Raw genomic sequence first — 20565 nt, 5'->3', positions numbered from 1 at the left:
ATCGGTTATTTTTTAGGCTTTATAAAGTTTTAACAAACGTTTGAATAATCCATACCCCGGAAATATCATTTTATGAGTTTTCCCTGAAAGCTCATAAACGAGCTTTACCACAAAATTTTAAATTTTCAAAGATTAATGGTTCAACATGGCCAAGCGTGCATATAATTTCATGTACCCTAACAAATTTCAATTCAGAATTGAGTTCAATGATTAAAAAAAAGTTTCACTTAATGATCTTTAACTTGGCCTTAATTTTAACATATTTTAATTATTTGTCCAGAGGATCTTAAATTGAAAATTTTTAAGCTTTCGTCCATTTTAGTGAAAAACTTTAAAATGTATATCAGGTCAACTTAAAAAAATCAGAACGTTCCATCGAAAATCAGGACAAATTACACAAAATACACTCAGAAATGAAAGAAATATGAAAATTATTATATTTCAATAACTACGATATTTATCAGACATTAATATCCAGAAATATTAAAAAATAACTATTTCAGATATTTAAATTTATGCATCCGAATAATTTCTTGGCGTGTAATGATCCAATGCATAAAATTTAATAACCGAGATATTATATATTATTTATTTTGTTCAAACAAACGCTTTGTGCGTTTGAGTCCCAACTAAACGGGTATGAGCACATGCTAGATTCTTCAGTTGCTAAATGCCTTTCAACTTGACTGCATGCAGATTCCATTCTCTTTAAATATTTAACTGAATCATATTTAAATAGGATGGACTCAATTGCAGCAAGTAATATCACCAGCGAAATGCACATGTTTTTATGCTATGGTCAATTATGCACATTGACCATAGATAGAACATGAACGAAAATCAAACGATTTTCGTTTGCTTTTTCTGTTTATTTCTGCTTTAAGCGTTTGCCTTTACGTTACGGCTCAAACTTTTTTTTCTGACCACCAGATGTCGTCAAATACCATTTCTCAATGCATAAATTTTAATCGCAGAAATATTTCCCAGTGAGAAATATCCCAGTAATTACACCATGAGAAATATCCGCGTGCGTAAAGAGGGAGATATGTGAAAATACCTAAAAAATAACTGTTTGATATTTTATTTATTTCTGAGTGTACCTAACCATTTTTGTTTACACCTTGATGATGTTTTTCAAATAAACAAATTATGTTACTGTTTTGATTTCAGAATTTGATCTTTTTTTATTTAAGGATACCTTAATGATGCCTAATTTTGCTATTGGTTTAATTCATCAGCTAATGATACTATAAATTTGGTCTCAGGTTTTGTATTTCATTAAACAAAACTGGATACCTAAATGATGTCTAATTTTGCTATCGTAATGAACTCAACACCAAATTTTGACTTCATTTTGCTGTTGATGTTTAAATTTGGTCTCAGTTTGCTATAAAAAAAAACATTCTTGACACCTTAGGTATACCTTATTTTGCTATCGTGAATCTATCAACACCAAATAATGCTTTCATTTTGCTGTTGACACCTCATTTTGGTTTCGGTTTGCTATCGTTTTGGGCATCAAAGTCTGCTCGGGAAGTTCTCTTCATCTGTTTGCAGATGATTGACTGTTCTCGTTTATCGCCACGAATTGTTCCAACCAGAAGAGTATTTTTCGATAACAGTTACGATGCCAAGTTATTTAATTCCTTATTATTTTTTTCATCAAGTAAGGAAAACCGTTGATAACGTATTTTCTTTCATCCTTGATTGTCAGTCAAAACTTGTTTCCGAATTTATCTGATTTGATCGGCAAAAATTGCGTAAAACTGCATCTAGCTTTCGTTAAAGAAAACTGTTCATCAATATTACACCGTCCAAGATGCCTGAAAACGCCTTTCCATTTCACTTTTAGTAAACTTTTCTTGTAATCAGCTTGATCCTACACCTATGTATCAAGTTTGAGCTACCCTAAGTGAGACGGAAGAGCGTTCTAACTGTCTATGTTGATTATACGGCAAAAACACTCACCATCTGCACTATCTCCAAATGCCCATGAGCGGCGGCCAAATGCAACGGAATATCATCACCCATGTTGGTCGCATTAACACGAGCACCACGAGCCAGCAGCATTTCCACCAACTTCGAATGACCCTCCTTGGCGCACCAATGCAGCGGGCTGAATCCATGATCATCACTGTGTAGGAAAGCAACAACAATAAAAATGCATCAATTTGGTACACAAATTTGCTATGCAAACGCTCAGCATCCCGCACAGATTGTTTTGATTTTGAGATTTTGTTTTCAAGTGGAAAAGAAAAGGATGGAAAGAAATGTGCGGGTAGTAAAAAAAACGTAAACACAAACACCAAACGAACGACCGAATGAATGAAGGATGTAAACAAACTGAAACGATGACGTCATCGAAGCCTCCATAAAAAACCTCCCACGAATTTGAAGGCATTTTATTGCAGGACCAAACAGTGAATTCCATTGAATTTTTTCAACATTTTTGTTTAAATTTTTGTTCAACGATCATGGCAGAATGAGTTTTCCATTGGAAATTTGCCAAAGGTAACGCTTTCACCATTTCTTCCATTTATGGAGATGAGAACATACGCTCTGTGGCAATAAAAATGAACAAATCAAAACAACTGCGTTTTATCCCAACTAACTTACCCTTGATTCATGTCATGTTCGGTGTCGTCCAGCCAGAGCCGCACCTGGATCGAGTTTCCCTCGCGGCACCAATGAAAAATGTCCTCCATTCCGGATTAAACGCCTTCCAATTCAGCAACCTTCAGCAGCCAACTCCCACTAGAGGAATTTCAGATATTTGCGTTTTACGTTTGAATTTGAGAATTTTCCAGATTTATTTGATGGTATCACTAGTGTTTTCACATTCGCCGACTAATTTATGCTGTTTTCGAAGAGTTTTTCAATTGATAAGGTACATTTTAAAGGGAAATTGTGCTCACTTGTACTATTTTCTAACTTGCTGCCTTCGTTTCAGGTGTTGAGTGATGGCGAGCAGCCAGAAATTTATGAATGGCTCCATGGCGTCATTGTTTTGCCTGCGCGGGCGTCGAAAAACTGTCAATGAACCATCCGAATGGAAGCGTCGCGTCGCGTCGAAAGCTGCGAAGAGGGTAAACGCCAAAATGTAGACTAATTTCTTCACAGTACTGTGGAAGATGTCGGAGCAGATCGAGCAGATCAGTTTACCTCCCGGGTGGGACTGTAAATATGATCCGAGAACCGGACGATAGTGAGTTTTTGACCGTTTCACTTTATAAATAACCCAGCCGGGAATGTGAACATACAGTAGTGCTGTTAAAGTAGGCTTTAAATGAGGGGAAAACTCTAAATTAAAATTTACACCCTACATGGGAAAAAATCAATATGGCCGCCATTACAATTCTGGGATTATTAATATTTACATTCCTGCAGTCACAACCTCCCGCTGCTGGGCTAGAACATTGCATAACTCCAGGATGCTAATGAGTTTTGAATTTTTTATGCAGCTATTATGTGAATCTTTTCACGAAAACCACTACATGGGAGGATCCGCGGGCACGGTTCCGGCAGCTCCAGACGGGGGCACCTCTACACATCTCGAACGATAACATTTCGGTTCAGGTAACTCTTTCGTGACCTTCACTGTTATGCTCGAATGTGTTGTTCCTTTTAATTCCTCTCTTGGGTTTGTTGGAATCCCACCAAGTGCAGACTCACTTTTGTATTTTTTTAATGTACATACCAAACAAACATTGTCTAACATAATCAAGTTTTAAAATTGAATGTCTCAAAACCACCTCGAATCTTCTTCTTTCTCTGTTTCTTTCTATATATACGCTATGTTGCCCACCTATCCACGTGTAATGTTGCAAATCCAAATTTAAAAAAACAATACCCCCACAATCGAAATTGTATCACAAAACCTGAACAAAAAATGGGGATTCCGGATAATATTGTCGATACTACCACCACCACCATTGTAATACGTTGTTGGTCCCTGTAAACATTGAACTGTTGAATCTACTACGCCCGTACTACACTACTTGCTACTACTCAGCCAGTGCATGGTTCTCCCTATCATGTGTACCCTTCGAGCAATTCATTCTACCCGGCTCAGCAAGCTTTCCAGAATCCGCCCTCGGGTGTTCCCAGCCTTACTGCTAGTCCCAATTTTGCCAACAAGTTGCAGCAGCAACAGCAAATGGTAAGTAAATCATCTCTTTCTTTGGGAGGAACTTAAAGAAAGATTGTAAATCTAGTTAAACACATTTTAACACTTGCAACAGTTCATAAAAGTTTACTTAAGCATAAAGGAAAAAAAATAACTAGTAGGGACTTTCTCAACGTGTGTAAAAATTTGTGTCCTTGTAGATGAAAAATCTCGCTTTAACACGTCCGTCTCCAACAAGATTTGACCAATGGGAGTTATTAAGCGAACAATAGCTACACCATGTCCTCCATAGAAGAGTTTAGATTGGTTAGCGAGCTTTTCGAAATCTTTTGAAAACGGCCATACATTTGTTCTAACTACAAAACGTCAAAAATTTACCTGGCATCGCGGATAACTGATTTGTGTTTTCGTTTACATACATGGGAAATAAAAAAAAACGTAAAACTTACCGAGAAGCAAGGTGATTTATTTCCACACATCTTTCTCGGTTAAAAACCCTTTTTTTCATTCACCTAGCAAAATGGTAAATTTGACCTTTTTTTAATTCACCTAGCAAAACGGGAAATTTTACCTTTTCGCCGAATTTTTCTTTCGAAAAATCTTTGAATCAAAATCTTAATGCTTTGAAACAAAAAACAGTTTCATTTGATGCAAAGTTGTTTTCGTTTGCTACAATGTAATTAAGATTTAGATTTAAAAGGATTGGTTCATTGAACCGTTTTCCTTTTATTCCAATTGGAAGAAATATTTTCTGTTGTTCCAAAGTTCCTATTAGGAATTTCTTCTTGATTAACTTTTTGATTAACGGATTAACACACACTTACCATTCTTCATCCTGAATCCTCCTAAAAGGCTAATTAATTAGTTGATTAATTAATTGATTTTCAACACGACCGAACAAACTTCATTCAAATTTCGGTTCTTGCTGAACCCAAAATATCTAAATTTATAATTTGAAGTTTTAATTAAAAAAAAAATATTCCTTTCTGTTGAAAACATTCTTTGGTTGAAAGAAAATTTACTTTGTTTCAATTGAAATATGCAATTGAACAAATTTCTTTTGAATCAAAACACTTGTTTGAAATTTATGTCCAAAATTATTTAGTTATAAAAATTAATTCTTCTTTCAAAAAATAACAGAAAACAGGAAATTGATTAAAAAAACTGAATGTTTTGAATCAAAATGAGTTTTGTTTTTTTTTGAAAATCTAGGTTTTCTCTGCGTTTAGCAAAATGGTAAATAATACTGTTTTCCCATTCACCGATTTAAAAGGTAAATGCTAGTTGGTTTGAATGGTTTCTTTAATAAAAATGAAAAAAAAACAAAATTCATTCAAAAACTGATATTTATTGGGATTTTTAAAGGGTAGGCTCAATGACCGTGGAATACCAACCTATGGATTCGCAGATGATTATCTTCTGCTGGTAAGAGGTTTGTGCATAAGCACATTATTTGATATAATGCAACAAGCTCTGCGCTCTGTTGAACGATGGTGTTCTCATGTAGAACTTTCAGTTAATCCTCTAAAAACTAACATTGTTTTATTTACTAAAAAACGTATCACCCGCGGGGTGCGCCCTCTGCTGTTTTATGGTTCCGAAATCACCGTGTCTAATCAAGTTAAATATTTGGGTGTCATTCTTGACTCCAAATTAAACTGGTCTGATCACATCGAATTCAGAATCAAAAAAGCATGCATGGCCTTCGGACAATGCCGACGTGCAATCGGAAAAAACTGGGGACTCAAACCTAAACATATTCACTGGATTTATTCCACAATAGTAAGACCAATTCTGGCCTATGGGTGTCTAGTGTGGTGGCAGAAAGGAGAAGTTGCAACAGTTCGGACTAAACTAAATCACCTTCAAAGAATGTGTCTTTTGGGGATGTCCGGATCGTTCACTACAACTCCTACTGCAGCACTAGAGGCTCTGTTTTCTATCAAACCTCTACACTTGTTCCTAAAACAGGAAGCCTTCTCATGTGCTTTTCGTCTACAGGCAGTTGGTCTCTGGCTGTCAGGAAATATCGAAAGATCATCGAGTCATACAAATGTGTGGCCTGAATTAGTTAGATTAAACAAGTTTAATCTAGCGCCAAACGATTTAACACTCTCGAGTAGTTTTCCCTACATGGGGTTTAAAGTCAAATTTCCTTCTCCTCAAGAATGGTTATCAGGTTTCGTAGAGGACCAAATGTCCTCTCATATTGTATTCTATACTGACGGTTCATTATCAAACGGCCGTGCAGGTGCAGGAATTTACTGTCACGAGTTGAACATAGAATATGCTCAACCTCTAGGAAAATATTGTACAGTCTTTCAGGCTGAGCTATATGCTATTATGTATGGAGTGCAAATTGCACTTCAAAAGAAGATTATGTTCAGAACAATTTATTTCTGTTCAGATAGCCAAGCAGCTATCAAATCACTCAGTGCTTCCAGTTCTAGATCAAAACTGGTAATCGCATGCCGGAAAGCAATCGAAGAACTTGCTGAAGGCAATGGATTAAACCTTCTATGGGTACCCGGACATAAGGGAATTTTTGGAAACGAATGCGCCGACGAACTCGCTAGAGCTGGGTCGGAAAAGGAATTTTACGGACCAGAGCCGGCTGTCCCAATATCACCATGTTGGTTCAGAAACCAAATTCAAACTTGGTCCTCTAACCAGCATGAACGATACTGGGAAGAGTTGGACACTTGTCGTCAAACTAAATTATTTTTAGAAAAACCATCTCCAATCATATCGAGTTACTTATTAACTTTAAATAAATTTCATTGCAGCATCTTGATCAGAGCACTCTCCGGTCATTGTAAACTCAACTATCACATGCACAACATTCAGCGTGCTGAATCTCCAGTATGTGGTAGTTGTGAATCAGATGTGGAAGATCCCTTCCATCTTATATGTAACTGTCCCTCATTTGCCAGACTACGTTTTCGTACTCTGGGATCTTACGCTTTAAGCGAATCTGAGTTTAAGAAATTAAACTTAAAAAACATTCTATCATTCCTTACCGAATGTAGAAAAGAGCTTTAATGCTAATAATCCCTAGTGGAAAGGCTTTATGCCATCTTAAATAGATTGAATTTATTTCTTCCTTTTATAGGTTTTTCAGGTTTCTCAGGTAAATGATGAAATCTTGGATAAAAAAAGGCTAGGCACAATTTTCCCGTATGTTTGGATAACGTGCCGCTATTAAGCCTACCCCTATTCTGATACCTGATACCTGAAATGCTAGTTGGTTTGAATGGTTTCTTTAATAAAAATGAAAAAAAAACAAAATTCATTCAAAAACTGATATTTATTGGGATTTTTAAAGGGTGATACGGTAAAAATTTGGTCAATATCAACTTGACGTATTTCTTTCAATTTTGCATTTAAAAAACCTGAACACCCCTCATTTTGAAGGTGTGTGTGTGTGTGTGTGTGTGTGTGTGTGTGTGTGTGTGTGTGTGTGTGTGTGTGTGTGTGTGTGTGTGTGTGTGTGTGTGTGTGTGTGTGTGTGTGTGTGTGTGTGTGTGTGTGTGTGTGTGTGTGTGTGTGTGTGTGTGTGTGTGTGTGAAGAATGTTGCTCCTATTTTGATTTTGGAATACACTCTTCAGTTGTCAAAATGCCGTCCAAAATTTTGCTCGCGCATCACGAAAATCCGAGATACCTGCACGCAAAGCTAGCAAAATCGATAAAAGTTTCCAAATCAACCGTTACAAATGTAATTAAAATGTTTGGGGAACGTTTGTGGACAGCCAGGAAGTCTGGATCGGGAGGAAATCGAAAACCGGAAGCCGCTGAGACGACAAAGAGAGTTTCCGGTAGTTTCAAGCGAAACCCTAACCTCTCTCTCCGAGATGCCGCAAATAAGCTGGGTGTATCGTCTACAACCGTGCATCGAGCCAAAAAACGAGCCGGACTATCGACTTACAAGAAGGTAGTGACTCCAAATCGCGATGATAAACAAAATACGACGGCCAAAGCGCGATCCCGGAGGCTGTACACGACGATGCTGACGAAGTTTAACTGCGTGGTAATTGACGACGAAACCTACGTCAAAGCCGACTACAAGCAGCTTCCGGGACAGGAGTTTTATACGGCAAAAGGAAGGGGAAAGGTAGCAGATATTTTCAAGCACATGAAACTGTCAAAGTTCGCTAAGAAATATCTGGTTTGATAAGCCATCTGTACCTGTGGCTTGAAAAGCAGCATTTTCATAGCTTCCGGGACTGTCAACCAAGAAATTTACGTGATAGAGTGTTTGAATAAACGTCTGCTGCCTTTCCTGAAGAAACACGGTTGTTCCGTACTGTTTTGGCCGTATTTGGCATCTTGCCATTACGGTAAAAAGGCCATGGAGTGATACGCCGCCAACAACGTGCAGGTGGTTCCCAAGGACAAGAACCCTCCCAACACGCCAGAGCTCCGTCCAATTGAGAAATACTGGGCTATTATCAAGCGGAACCTAAAGAAGACCAGAAAACTGCTAAGGACGAGCAGCAGTTCAGGGCAAACTGGCTTTCTGCGGCGAAGAAGGTGGACAAGGTGGCTGTACAAAATCTGATGGCAGGGGTTAAGCGTAATGCCCGGCAATTCGGATTTGGAAAAGCGGAAGCCTAACTGAATATTTTTCCTGAATTTTATACTAATTAAACTTGAAAAAGAAATTTAATTTGAATTTTTTAAATAAACGATTTCACCGATTTACACGCGTTTGACCAAATTTTGAACGTATCACCCTTTACCTTATATATATATATATATATATATATACTTGGACTGTAATACTTGGACTGAGGCAAGTCCTTTCTTCGCCAGGCTCGTGGCAATTCGGTTTCCGAGTTCTTCCGAGCCACCATGGCCGCCATGGCATCCTGCATTGTGTTAACACATTCATGCCGAACGGAGAAGTTCTAGCTAATCCGGTCAGATCCTTCTTTTCCGGAATTATATCTGGAGGATGTCGTGGAATACACCTCGAAGCTCTGTGGGCTGATCTGAAACAAAAGCAAAGTATTATGACGAGAACCAGCACAACTAAATGATATCTTAGAAAACATTTACCATTTTCTTGCGATTTTCACATATTGGGCCCGATGCAAAACTTGTTCCCGAATGACAAAACAGCTTAACCATCGGCGAATAGTTACTTTTTCGAGATGGATTGTACCGTTTTATTTAGCTCAATCCAGGTCAATTTCAGCTCGCTGCGAAGTAAGGTTTACCTAGTTTGGATTTAACTTTTTTTCGAGATGAATTTTACTTTTTTTATTCAGCTCAATTCAGGTGAACTTCACCTCGCTACGAGGTAAGATTTACTTAAATTTGCCCAAAAAACGGGTAATAATATCGGAAAATTATATCCGATCATTAAAGACCCCACATTGCCAGCTCAACAGTCCATCGTCTACAGAATACCATACCGTGATTGCGAGAAAGAATCCGATGTAATCAAATATGAAAAGGTATTGGAGAGCGGAGTCACCAGACATCAAGTCAAAACTGGGAGATACCACAGCTATGACAGACAGGCTTGGCAAATATCATCGTCATGAGGCGTGAAGCTGTGACTGTGAAGCCTCTTGGTCCGTCAAACTCAATTGACTGTTCCTTAACGACCAGTCACTTCGTTTGCCAGTCATTCATTCCCCATTTATTTGAAGCTAAAATAATAACCTAGTCAAGCAATCGCACTCAAACGACCGATGACGAAAAAGAAACGCATTTATTATTATTGTAGCTCCTGCCAGCAAGCCGAAGACGACCGAAAAGGAACAAGAAAAGCATTTATTATTATTGTTGCTCCTGCCAGCAAGCTCGTTTTCAGTTTTTTATTGCTATTGTTGCTCTCTGCCAGCAAGTCGTTCAATTAGTTGTACCTGCCGTCAGCAGCCGATCGAAGTGTGAAGAGATTTGCCAGTCACTCTCAGGAGAAATTTTGACCATGTGTAGGCAGAGATGCCAATGTGCCTGATTTTTCAGGCGTTGCCTGATTTTTCGAGGCTTTGCCTGACAACCTGATAAGCCATTGATTTTCCCTGATTTTTAAAAATATGCCTGATTTTTGCGAATGTCATGAAAAATGGGTAGTAAGGAACTGGAGTAGGTACCATAGCTGAAGTGAAAAAGTGAAAATGTGGCTGAATCAAAGCAATCGAAAGATTCCCGTTAATTCTTATTGAAAAAAAGAATTGAAGGTATTGCTTTGATGCAGCAGAATTATTCAACTAAGTAGGTTCACAACACATATTGGAGTGAAAATGTGAAGCGATGACCAAAAAAAAAAAGGTCATCACTTTGAGCGAAATTTCCGTTACTTTTACGTAGCCTGATTTTGCCCTGATATTTATTTCGCAAGTTCCCTGATTTTTGAAAATAAATGTTGGCAACCCTGTGTGTAGGAGCTTCGCCAGTCGATGATGGAGAAATGTTGATTGTTGTCGTGCTTTGTCCGTCATGCGAGTATTGAGGCTCCGTCAATTGAGAACAGTGCCAGTCGTTTGATGAAACAAAACTAATCGGGTCAAGCGTGACGGGCGAAATTTACCATCACTGATGACAGATCATGTTATTAAAACACAGCATCGATTCGAACATGCTCCTTCAACTACAGGACAGACACAGTCAAATTGAACGTTGTGTACGCAGGAATACTACACACAGTCAAAACCACATCCAAAATTAGCAATAATATTAGTTCCAAAACACAAAACCCACACACTGCAAATAACCCAACAGCACAATTTCCACCCATTACCTCAGATAGCCCGGCCTCCAACCTTATTCACACATTCCACACAATAGATTCCATAATTTGATCTGGGCGGCTCTAAGGCGAAGAGGAGTAACTAGTCCATCTCATCTGAGCACAGTACGAGACATTTTCGTGCAATGTCTTGCACGACACGGTGTCTAGTCCGAACCAATCCCGGTAACTGCTGGAGTGAGACAAGGATGTATCTTATCACCGCTACTTTTTCTAATCGTAATGGATGAGATTCTGACTGGATCGATCGACTGTGCACCGAACCGAGGATTGCCGTGGAATCCTTCAACAATAAAGCAAATGAACGACCTTGACTTGGCTGACAATATTGTTTTTACTCGCCCAAACACAACCGGATATGCACAGCAAACTCGACGATCTCACCGAGCGCCGAAAGTTCCAAGGCAGCAGGTCTCAAAGTCAATGTCGGAAAGACCAAGTCGATGGAGATCAACACAGGAAATCCCTCCAGTTTCATGGTAGCCGGGCAACAAGTTGAGAAAGTGGAGTGCTTCCAGTATCTTGGTAGCCAGATAATGCCTGATGGTAAAACCAGGAGATACATACATCGAAACCTGGATCAGAAAGGCCCGATTTGCGTTTGCGAGTCTCCGAAACATCTGGCGGTCACGGCAGATCTCTCTACGAACGAAAATCCGAATCTTCAATTCAAACGTCAAATCCGTATTGCTGTACGGGTGCGAAACTTGGTGCACATATGCGGTGACGACGCGAAAACTGCAAGAATTTGTAAATCGCTGCCTGCGTAATATCATCCGCGCTTGGTGGCCTGGCAACTGGATCTCGAATGAGGAACTCCATCGCCGGTGTCATCAAAGAGCGCTAGAAATCAAGATTCGGGAACGTAAGTGGAGATGGATTGGGCATACGCTACGAAAAGATGAAAACGAGATTTGCAGAGAGGCGCTAGATTGGAATCCAGAAGGTCAGGCAGGCCCAGAAACTCGTGACGGTGAAGCCTAGCCGCTGAAATCCGAACAGTCGACGAGAATCTTGACTGGGACCAGGTGAAGACGCTGGCTCCGGATCGTCAACAGTGGAGGTCTTTTACGACGGCCCTATGCACCGGAGGATCGGCGCGAAATCATTAAGTAAGTAAGCAGTTAGAAATGAATTAACGACAATATTCCCTCAGAAGAGCAGCGAGCACTGGACTCCTAAACTGAACAACACTGAACAAAAACTAAATTGACAAGAACAACGGACAGATAAGTGAGTCTACACACTACATATTAAAAAAAAAAATAAACTTCCAGTTCCCTTGAGAAAGCCCACCAAAAATGGTCGAAACATCGGGCATTTCAAAAGCCAAGTTGTTTGATTGAATCCAAGACCAAAAAATAGCCAAACTTACTATAAAAACCTTTTTTTTATTAAACGTTTTTCTCGGTGAATTGTACCTTTTTTACAGCTCGATTTAGGTAATTTTTGCCTGACTGTGAGGTGAGTTTCACCTCGAAAAGGTAGAAGTTACCTTTTCGGCTTCCACGAGCGTTCACCTTGCTATCTCGGAAAATTTTACCTTTTTATTATTTTCCGTGTGTAAACGAAGCGACCATTTCTGTGTTGCCACATATATGTTTTATTTTCTTTTATAACTTTCATTTTTATTCTGTACATTCTTCATCTCATCTCCACACTTTCGGCCAACGATTGTTGATTTTGCTTGCTCACCCGAAATAAAGCGTACACAGCAAATTTTTTTTTGCTGGAAACCAGCAAAATTTTGCTGGTTTTTGTCCCGCTGAATTTCCAGCAAAATTTCCAGTAATTTAAATTACTGGAAAAAACAGCAAACGTTAATGCTGGTTTCCAGCAATTCAAATTGCTGGAAAATCAGCAATCCAGATTGCTGGAAACCAGCTATTTCCTTCAACACAATCGGCTGTATTTACACAGAAAATTACACAGAAAATTACACAGATTATTACGTGTCACTGAAACTGCAACCTTTAAATAAATCAACCTGTAATTAACAAAACCTGTAATTTCAAATTGTTTTCCTTAAAAGTTAACGAAGATTCATTGATTATTACAGCAAATGTCCTGTAAAAAAGTTGTACACTAAAAATTAAATGTCACGTAATCATGTTTTCGACCTGTAAAATAACGGTAAATGTCCTGCTCCTTTTTGTTACAGGACATTTGCGTAATTTAACAGGAATAATTTTTGCTGTGTAGTATCAAATTTATATTATAATTCAAAATTAAATATTGATTACTGGCTGTGCATATAATAAGCAATAAAAACAATTATTTTATCCCATTTTACAATAAAGGGATAGGTATATTTAGGCATCGTACACAAATTACGTAACGCAAAAAATCTAGAATTTAGACCCCCTCTCCCCCCTATGTAACAATAAGTAACGTTTGATAGGACCCCCCTTCTAAAGTTACGTAACGCTGAATTCCCCCCCCCCCCCCCATATTCAATTTTGAAATTAAACTGTATTAACATTGAATGAGATGCAATTAATGACGCGATAATATTATAACAATGAAACTCACTTCTTTCTATTTGAGGAAATTGCAAACAGTCAGTTACACTGCACATAAACACTAAATGAACTGACAGTAAAATAAACAAAACAGCAAAGCTCACTTCGTTTCATTCACGCAGTGCGCACACCAACACATAAACGGTTTTTCTGAATCAAACTTTATTTATAAAATAATTAACCACCATTGACGCTTTCGAACAAGGGGTGCGTAGATTTGCTCGCCAAAAAAGAAAATTACAATTCTTTTCTTTATGTTTTTTCCATTGATTTGTTACGTAACTGAACCAAGTACCCCCCCCCCCCCCTTCCCCCTATGTAACAGCAAGTAACGCAGACTCAACCTCCTCCCCCCCCCCCCCCTACATGCGTTACGTAATTTGTGTACGACGCCTTATTTCCAGAAAACACGATACTTTTTGATATATTCTATAACACCGGCTCGGGGCCACTTCCATCTGTACCGTTGAGCCGTCAACACGTACGCCGGAGCATCGTATCGTTGCTGTGTACCTGCAGGAACATTTTTACATTATTTATTTTTTCCTTACCTGTTTTCCAATCAGCACTTTTCAGTGCTAAAATTATTTTTAATTTTCTTTTATTCATATTTTTCTCTTTTCTTTCCAGCATGGGGAAGTCATCGGCCGGTTCAAGGGCCGGAAGAAAACGGATTGCCGAACCTAATTCAGGTCCATCGCCCAAAAAAGTTGAAATTTCCAATTCATTCGATGTCCTTCATAACATCGGTGATGAGGAAATATTCATATTTAATTCTGATAAGAGTACTAAGAAACCTTCTTCTTCTTATACTCTTAAAAACGAAAAGGTTCCACCAATTACGGTCACGATTCCTGACTTCAATGCCTTTCGGAAAGAAATCGTCACTTCCGTCAAGGATGTGAAGGTTTCTTTTCAGATCGGTCGAAGGGGAACTGCTCGTATTTTGGCGGAATCTTTCAATGATTTTCAAAAAATTTTAAATTATTTGAATAATAAAAAACATCAATTTTTTACTTACGACACTAAAAGTGATCGTCCATTTAAAGTTGTACTTAGTGGTCTCACCGGCGATCAGACACCGGATGAGATCACAACTGAATTAAATTCTTTGTTAGGTTTTTCTCCAATTCAAGTAATTCAAATGAGGAAAAGAACCAACACGAATAATATCAGTAGTGTTGGTTTTGCTCCTGAGATTTATTTGATCCATTTTAAAAAGGATCAAGTTAATAATTTGCAAATTCTTGAAAAGGCTCGTCTTATGTTTCATTGTCGAGTCAAATTCGAACCTTTTCGAAAATCTTCAACCAATTTCCTTCAAAATATTACGCAATGTCGTCGTTGTCAAGCTTTTTGTCACGGCACTAAAAATTGTAGAATGAATGCCAGATGCATGCTTTGCGGCTCATTCGATCATGAAAAATCTAAATCCAAATAGATGTTTAAATATTATGAATTGGAACGCTAGATCTTTGCTGGCTAACCAAGATGAGTTCTTTTTATTTTTGAAAACCCAAAACATACATATTGCTGCCATCACTGAAACTTTTTTAAAACCGGACAATAACTTGAAAAGCAATGCTTTCTTTAAAATTTTGCGAAATGATCGACTTGATCGACAAGGTGGGGGTGTAGCTATTGTCATTAATAGTCGTCTCAAATTAAGACTTCTTCCTTCTTTCAATACAAAGGTCTTAGAAACAATTGGAATTGAATTAGAAACTTCTATGGGGAAATTTATAATTATTGCCGCGTATTTGCCTTTTCAATGTAGCGGTGAACAGAAAAATTTTTTGAAGGGAGATTTACAAAAACTCACCAGAAACAAATCTAAATTTTTTATTATCGGTGACTTTAATGCAAAACACCGATCTTGGAATAATATTTCATCAAATTCAAATGGGAATATTTTATTTAATGACTGCTCTGCTGGATATTATACTGTTGAATATCCTAATGGGCATACTTGTTTCTCTTCGATTAGAAATCCTTCCACAATTGATTTGGTTCTAACGGATTTAGGCGAGCATTGTAGTCAATTAGTTACTCATGCGGACCTCGATTCAGACCACCTTCCAGTAACTTTTTCTTTATCCCAAAGTCCCATTGAAAACCCTTTAAAATTTACTTTTAACTTTCAAAAAGCTGACTGGGAGCGATATAGGAATTTTATTGAACGTAATTTAGCTGTAAACGTTCCACTGAATTCAATTGAAGATATTGATTTGGCTGTAGAAAATTTGACAACTTCAATAGTCAATGCTAAAGCCGCTTCAATACCCAAAGTTAAACATAAATTTAATCAACCTTTAATTGATGATGATCTTCAGTTTTTGATACGACTGAAAAACATTCGTCGACGCCAATATCAACGTACTAGGGATCCTTATTTGAAATTTATTTATTGCGACCTTCAAAAAGAGATCAAACGTCGTTTAAATTTCATCCGTAATGAAAATTTTGCTAAAGCAGTAGAGGACATAAAACCAAAAATAATATATTCCAAGATACCTAGCTCTTAAAATATTTCATATAAACGCCAACGGACAATCTTTTAACAAACCTTAACACCATCTACTGACAGAAAAGGTCAACATTTCTCGATAATTGAATTTTTCACTTGTACCCCTCGTTCCGGGGGGTTCAAATGCACTCTAATACGCTTTTGTTCAAATTTGGAATACATTTGCAAAATGTACTCTGACATACTTTCGCCAATTTTTGGAGAAATGCTATGCCACTGACTCAATTTAATTAAGAACCTCACTCGTTTTTGCGCATTCAGATTCCTCAATTAAAAATAAAATCTTCAATTTTAACAGATAACTTATTTGTACTGCATATCTGGTTGAGGCTGATCATTGATTTCAAATTCCACGGAACAGTGCTGAGAATATTGCGATTAAGGGTTTTGATGACTTGGCCAAGTATTTATTTTTATTGCGATCCTGATTTATGTTATACATGATATATAATACAGATTGTTTTACCAAGGTCTTAATTTAATTTAGTTTAATTCATTCAGATGAAGATAAATTGTATCTAGTTTTATTCAGATGTTTTATTCAAAATCTTAAAATTGCAAAGTTTTCCAGTTTAAGTTTAAACATCTAGTAGCTACTTGAAAGCAAGTGATAAATAACATAATTAAGAAATTTAAAATTTTAAAATTATTTCATATCAGGAAATGCTATTTCGCTTTTTTTTCAAAATCAGCCATTTCTATAACAAAAAAGCAGAAAGTAGTGTTTTACTGTTTTCTAACTGTCAAATGAGATTTAGAAAAAAAAAATTCAAACCTGTCCACGTGGACATCCGAGGACGGGTTTAGGGTATGCCAAACGTCCACGCTTGTCCGAGCAGAGGAAGGAGGGGGTCTAAAATTGCATTTTTCTATCCACATGGTATCTGAACGGCCCCCAAGAAAAAAAAGCTTTGAATAGCGAATGACGACTCTGATACCGAAAAACCGTGCTAATTTTGGAGAGCCAAGACCACGTAGAGAAAGATCTCAGTGTGTTTGTTGTGCAAATGAACCTTCAAAATGCTAGTTTTTTCCGACCGTGTAATATAAATTGTTTTTTTTTCTTAGCGTGTTTTACTGAATAGTTGCATTTCTGCCGCAGCATTTGATGGTGGCGCTTTTGGATTTTGTCCGTCGATTTCTGCAAGAGTTCCGAATCTTGTAATGGATAATTTTTGATAAAACACTACTCAAAGCCGTTTTGGAAATTAACTAAAATTCTGAAAAAGCCCCAGAAGCCAATTCCTACTTTGAAAGATGGGAATAAACTTCTTTTAACTAATGCAGAAAAAGCTCAAAAATTAGCCCAACAGTTTGAGTCTGCTCATGATTTTAATTTAAACGTTGTTAGTCCAATTGATACTCAAATTTCCCTTGAATTTGATGATATTTCTTCTAAGCAAAATGTATTTGAAAGTTCCTGTGAGACAAATATTGATGAACTTAAATTGATTTTCAAAAAATTTAAAAATATGAAAGCTCCGGGGGAAGATGGGATTTTCTATATTCTTATTAAAAAGTTGCCTGAAAGCACTTTAAATTTTTTAGTTAAAATCTTCAATAAATGTTTTCACTTGGCTTATTTTCCCAATAAATGGAAAAACGCCAAAGTAACTCCAATTTTTAAACCTGGAAAAAGTGCTTCAGAGCCTTCAAGTTATCGACCAATTAGTTTGCTTCCTTCTTTAAGTAAACTATTTGAGAGAGTTATTTTGAATAGAATGATGATTCACATTAATCAGAATTCTATTTTCCCTGATGAACAATTCGGTTTTCGTCATGGGCATTCTACTACACATCAACTTTTGAGTGTAACTAATATGATTAACGCTAGCAAATCTGAAGGTTATTCAACTGGTGTTGCTCTTCTTGATATTGAAAAAGCTTTTGACAGTGTTTGGCACAAAGGTTTAGTAGCTAAATTAGCTCGATTGGATTTTCCTGTATATCTCACCAAAATTATTCAAAATTATTCAAAAAACACCGGCTCGGGGCTGGCAGCTTTGTGCCAAAGTGTTGAATATCCGCCACCTGTAAAAATAGTTTTGATAAGAATATTTTAGAGAATATCTATCTGTCCAAGAAAAACTCACCCTTGACTTGTTATCTGGTTGCTAGAATATAGAGGAAATAAAATAATTTTATTAATTTAACCAAAATTCGTAAAACAGAATCTCACCTTGCTTCAGCGTACGAAACAAAAACAAACTCCAAATTAACAACTCGATTGCTGATCTAGAACTAGAACTAGATCAATTGCTGGAAAGTCCAGCAATTCGAAAACCGATTGCTGGTTTCCAGCAAAAATTTGGATGTGGATTTGGATGTGTGCTGAACGTTTCCAGCAATTTTTTTTGCTGGAAATCGAGGCAAAAATTTACAGAGTAGCCTTTGCAAATGCGTAAAATATAAATCGCATCTCAAGCATTGAGGCTCATTCTGTGAGTCTCGCGAAGTGTCCTTCCAAATTTCACATCGTTATACTGACTCCAGTAGCTCTTATTAAGCAAGAATTGGATGGGCTTCGATCGTTTTTAAGATACTCATCTGAACAAAGGTTTCCTTTCAGAAACGTTTCCTGGAGCCAGAATGTCGAAGTAAATTATCTCGGGTCACATCACGTGACTTGAGAATAAGCTCCATTGTATCTTTTCTGTTCTAGTATTCTCAATTGGACGATTTTTAAGACTCTTGCGAGAATCTAATTTGCCAGATTACAATCTCGCACAAACCATCGCATTCTTTAACAATGATGTGATAGAAGTCATGGGTATAAAGAGTATAAGGAAAAAGAACCAACATTAGAATGCGATTAGGAATATTGATTCCTTTAAAAAAGTTAAAGAGGTTGTACATAAGCCACGACCGCAAGGTTAACGTAGAACTACGACAGCCGGTCCTGTGTCAATAGGATATGTTTCATAATAAACTTTCATAATCGGAAAATGTAGATCGTTTTGGCATGAATTATAGATATATTCATTCATCAACTATCACGGCCAATTGAGACAGATTGTAGCTCTAGACAATTTCATAGCAAAAGGTGGGAAAATATTTGTAGCTGCTTCAAAATCCAATGCAACTGAGCCAATGCGCCTGCAATTATGCAACTACAAACCTCAAGCGTTTTATCAAACGCTTCGGAGAAAAGCTTTAAAGATTCAGTATAATGCGTTTAATTCAAATCAGTAGGGGAAATGCGCTCTAAGGGGTATACAAAAGGGGTTGTCATTGTACATTGGATGGAGATGAAAATTCAACAACAAATTTAATTTTAATGAAAAGCGCACTTAATACAAAATTATTTAGAGAGTGAATTTTTTTTTAGGTTTTTCCAATGGAATTTTTTGCTTGAATAAATATTATATGTCAATGAATGGTGTCATACTCAAACTTCTACACATTTTAATTTCGTGAAATTTTTCTGTTCAGAAATCGGGACCGCGGATTACTTTTCAATTTTTTATCAAAGTTCTGATTTAAGATTTGAACCGTGGAATTATCTTTGCCATGCACAATAAAAATTTTATTTCAAATTCTCTATAGAATAACGTTATTGAAAAGTAACGAAAGGTTTATAATTTTAATCAAATGTTGTAAAAATTTTAAAATTCAAAAAATCACAGGTGGCCATACAAAAAAAATTAAAATGATTTTTTTTTTTTTCAAAAGTGACTCATGCCTTTGAAAGGTAGCCTGAAGCATTTAGTTGGCTGACCCCGCAGATGAGGAAAATTGCTGAATCTGGACGATGCTGCTGATGTGGTTTGGTGGGCTTTTGGCCTTTTCGGTTCCTTTGAGTTTGATTTTCTCAAAGGAACCGAATGTTTCAAGGTTATGTTTATGTTCTGGCAACCCTATGCCAGGCCACTGCTGCACCAGTTCAACATGATGGTGGTGAAGCATAATGCTCCGGGTTTCAGTGAAAATGGTTTACTCAGCCGAGCATAGTTATCCTCGTCGTCCTGATGAAGAACTTCAAACAGCACAATCCTAGCAAGCGGCCTTCTCTCAACAGCATTGCAGACATTTTTGGTCGCCACAACCGACCGACCGGGAGAAAGACCAAAAACCAAATGAAACCGGGTCGTTTTTTTTTTTTTTTTTTTTTTCCTAGGATTTTTACTCTTTTGAGTAATTCATCCTTTTCCTCCGTTTCAACTGTATGGGTTTTTTTTTTTTTATAATAATTTTTTTTGTGTATGTATTTTTTTTTTGTATTTTTTTTTTGTATTTTTTTTTGTATTTTTGTTTTTGTATTTTTTTTTCTTTTTTATGTAATTCAAATAAGTTCTGTGAGTTTACTTTCCTTGAGGAACTTTAATATTTTCTCCTCTTCCAAGGGGCAATTAGAAAGAGCCTGACGAAGGCTGTCTGCAATCTCACAATTTGTTCGAGTTAGATGGTATTGTGGGCAGAATAAAATTATGTGTTTGATAGTTAGGGGGATATTGCAAGATACACATATGGGAGGGTCTTCGCTGTCCATTAAGTGTCCATGGGTAAGCCTGGTATGGCCAATACGCAGGCGAGTTAGTATTCGTCTTTCATGGAATGTTGGACGATCCTTCCAGGCTTCGGTGGTGTTTTTAATTTCTTTGAGTTTATTGTTCGGTAAATTATCCCACT

The 20565-nt window shown here is 37.2% G+C and overlaps 2 protein-coding genes across 7 annotated transcripts in view; one reads left to right on the top strand and one right to left on the bottom strand.

Moving 5' to 3' along the window:
* LOC129757481 (integrin-linked protein kinase) overlaps positions 1–2982 on the bottom strand; it is a 28319-nt gene extending 25337 nt beyond the window's left edge. Inside the window, exons 1-2 of the mRNA XM_055754726.1 lie at positions 2617–2982; positions 1969–2134 (exon numbers count right to left, since the gene is read on the bottom strand). Of these exons, the coding sequence (XP_055610701.1) occupies positions 1969–2134; positions 2617–2705 (255 nt within the window). The 5' untranslated portion in view covers positions 2706–2982. The remainder of the gene's footprint in view (positions 1–1968; positions 2135–2616) is intronic.
* A 67-nt stretch (positions 2983–3049) lies between these two features.
* The window catches only part of LOC129757480 (uncharacterized), a 66703-nt gene continuing 49187 nt past the window's right edge, over positions 3050–20565 (top strand). For 5 of the 6 annotated variants that reach the window (XM_055754722.1, XM_055754724.1, XM_055754723.1 and 2 more), the window contains exons 1-3: positions 3050–3205; positions 3462–3576; positions 4013–4159. In XM_055754722.1, the coding sequence (XP_055610697.1) occupies positions 3132–3205; positions 3462–3576; positions 4013–4159 (336 nt within the window). In that variant the 5' untranslated portion in view covers positions 3050–3131. The remainder of the gene's footprint in view (positions 3206–3461; positions 3577–4012; positions 4160–20565) is intronic. The other variant, XM_055754721.1, reaches the window with a different exon arrangement.

This window comes from Uranotaenia lowii, chromosome 3 (genome assembly GCF_029784155.1).
Source record: "Uranotaenia lowii strain MFRU-FL chromosome 3, ASM2978415v1, whole genome shotgun sequence".
NCBI lineage: Eukaryota > Metazoa > Arthropoda > Insecta > Diptera > Culicidae > Uranotaenia > Uranotaenia lowii.
The sequence above is the reverse complement of the archived record's forward strand: the minus strand, read 5'-3'. Positions and strand labels throughout refer to the sequence as shown.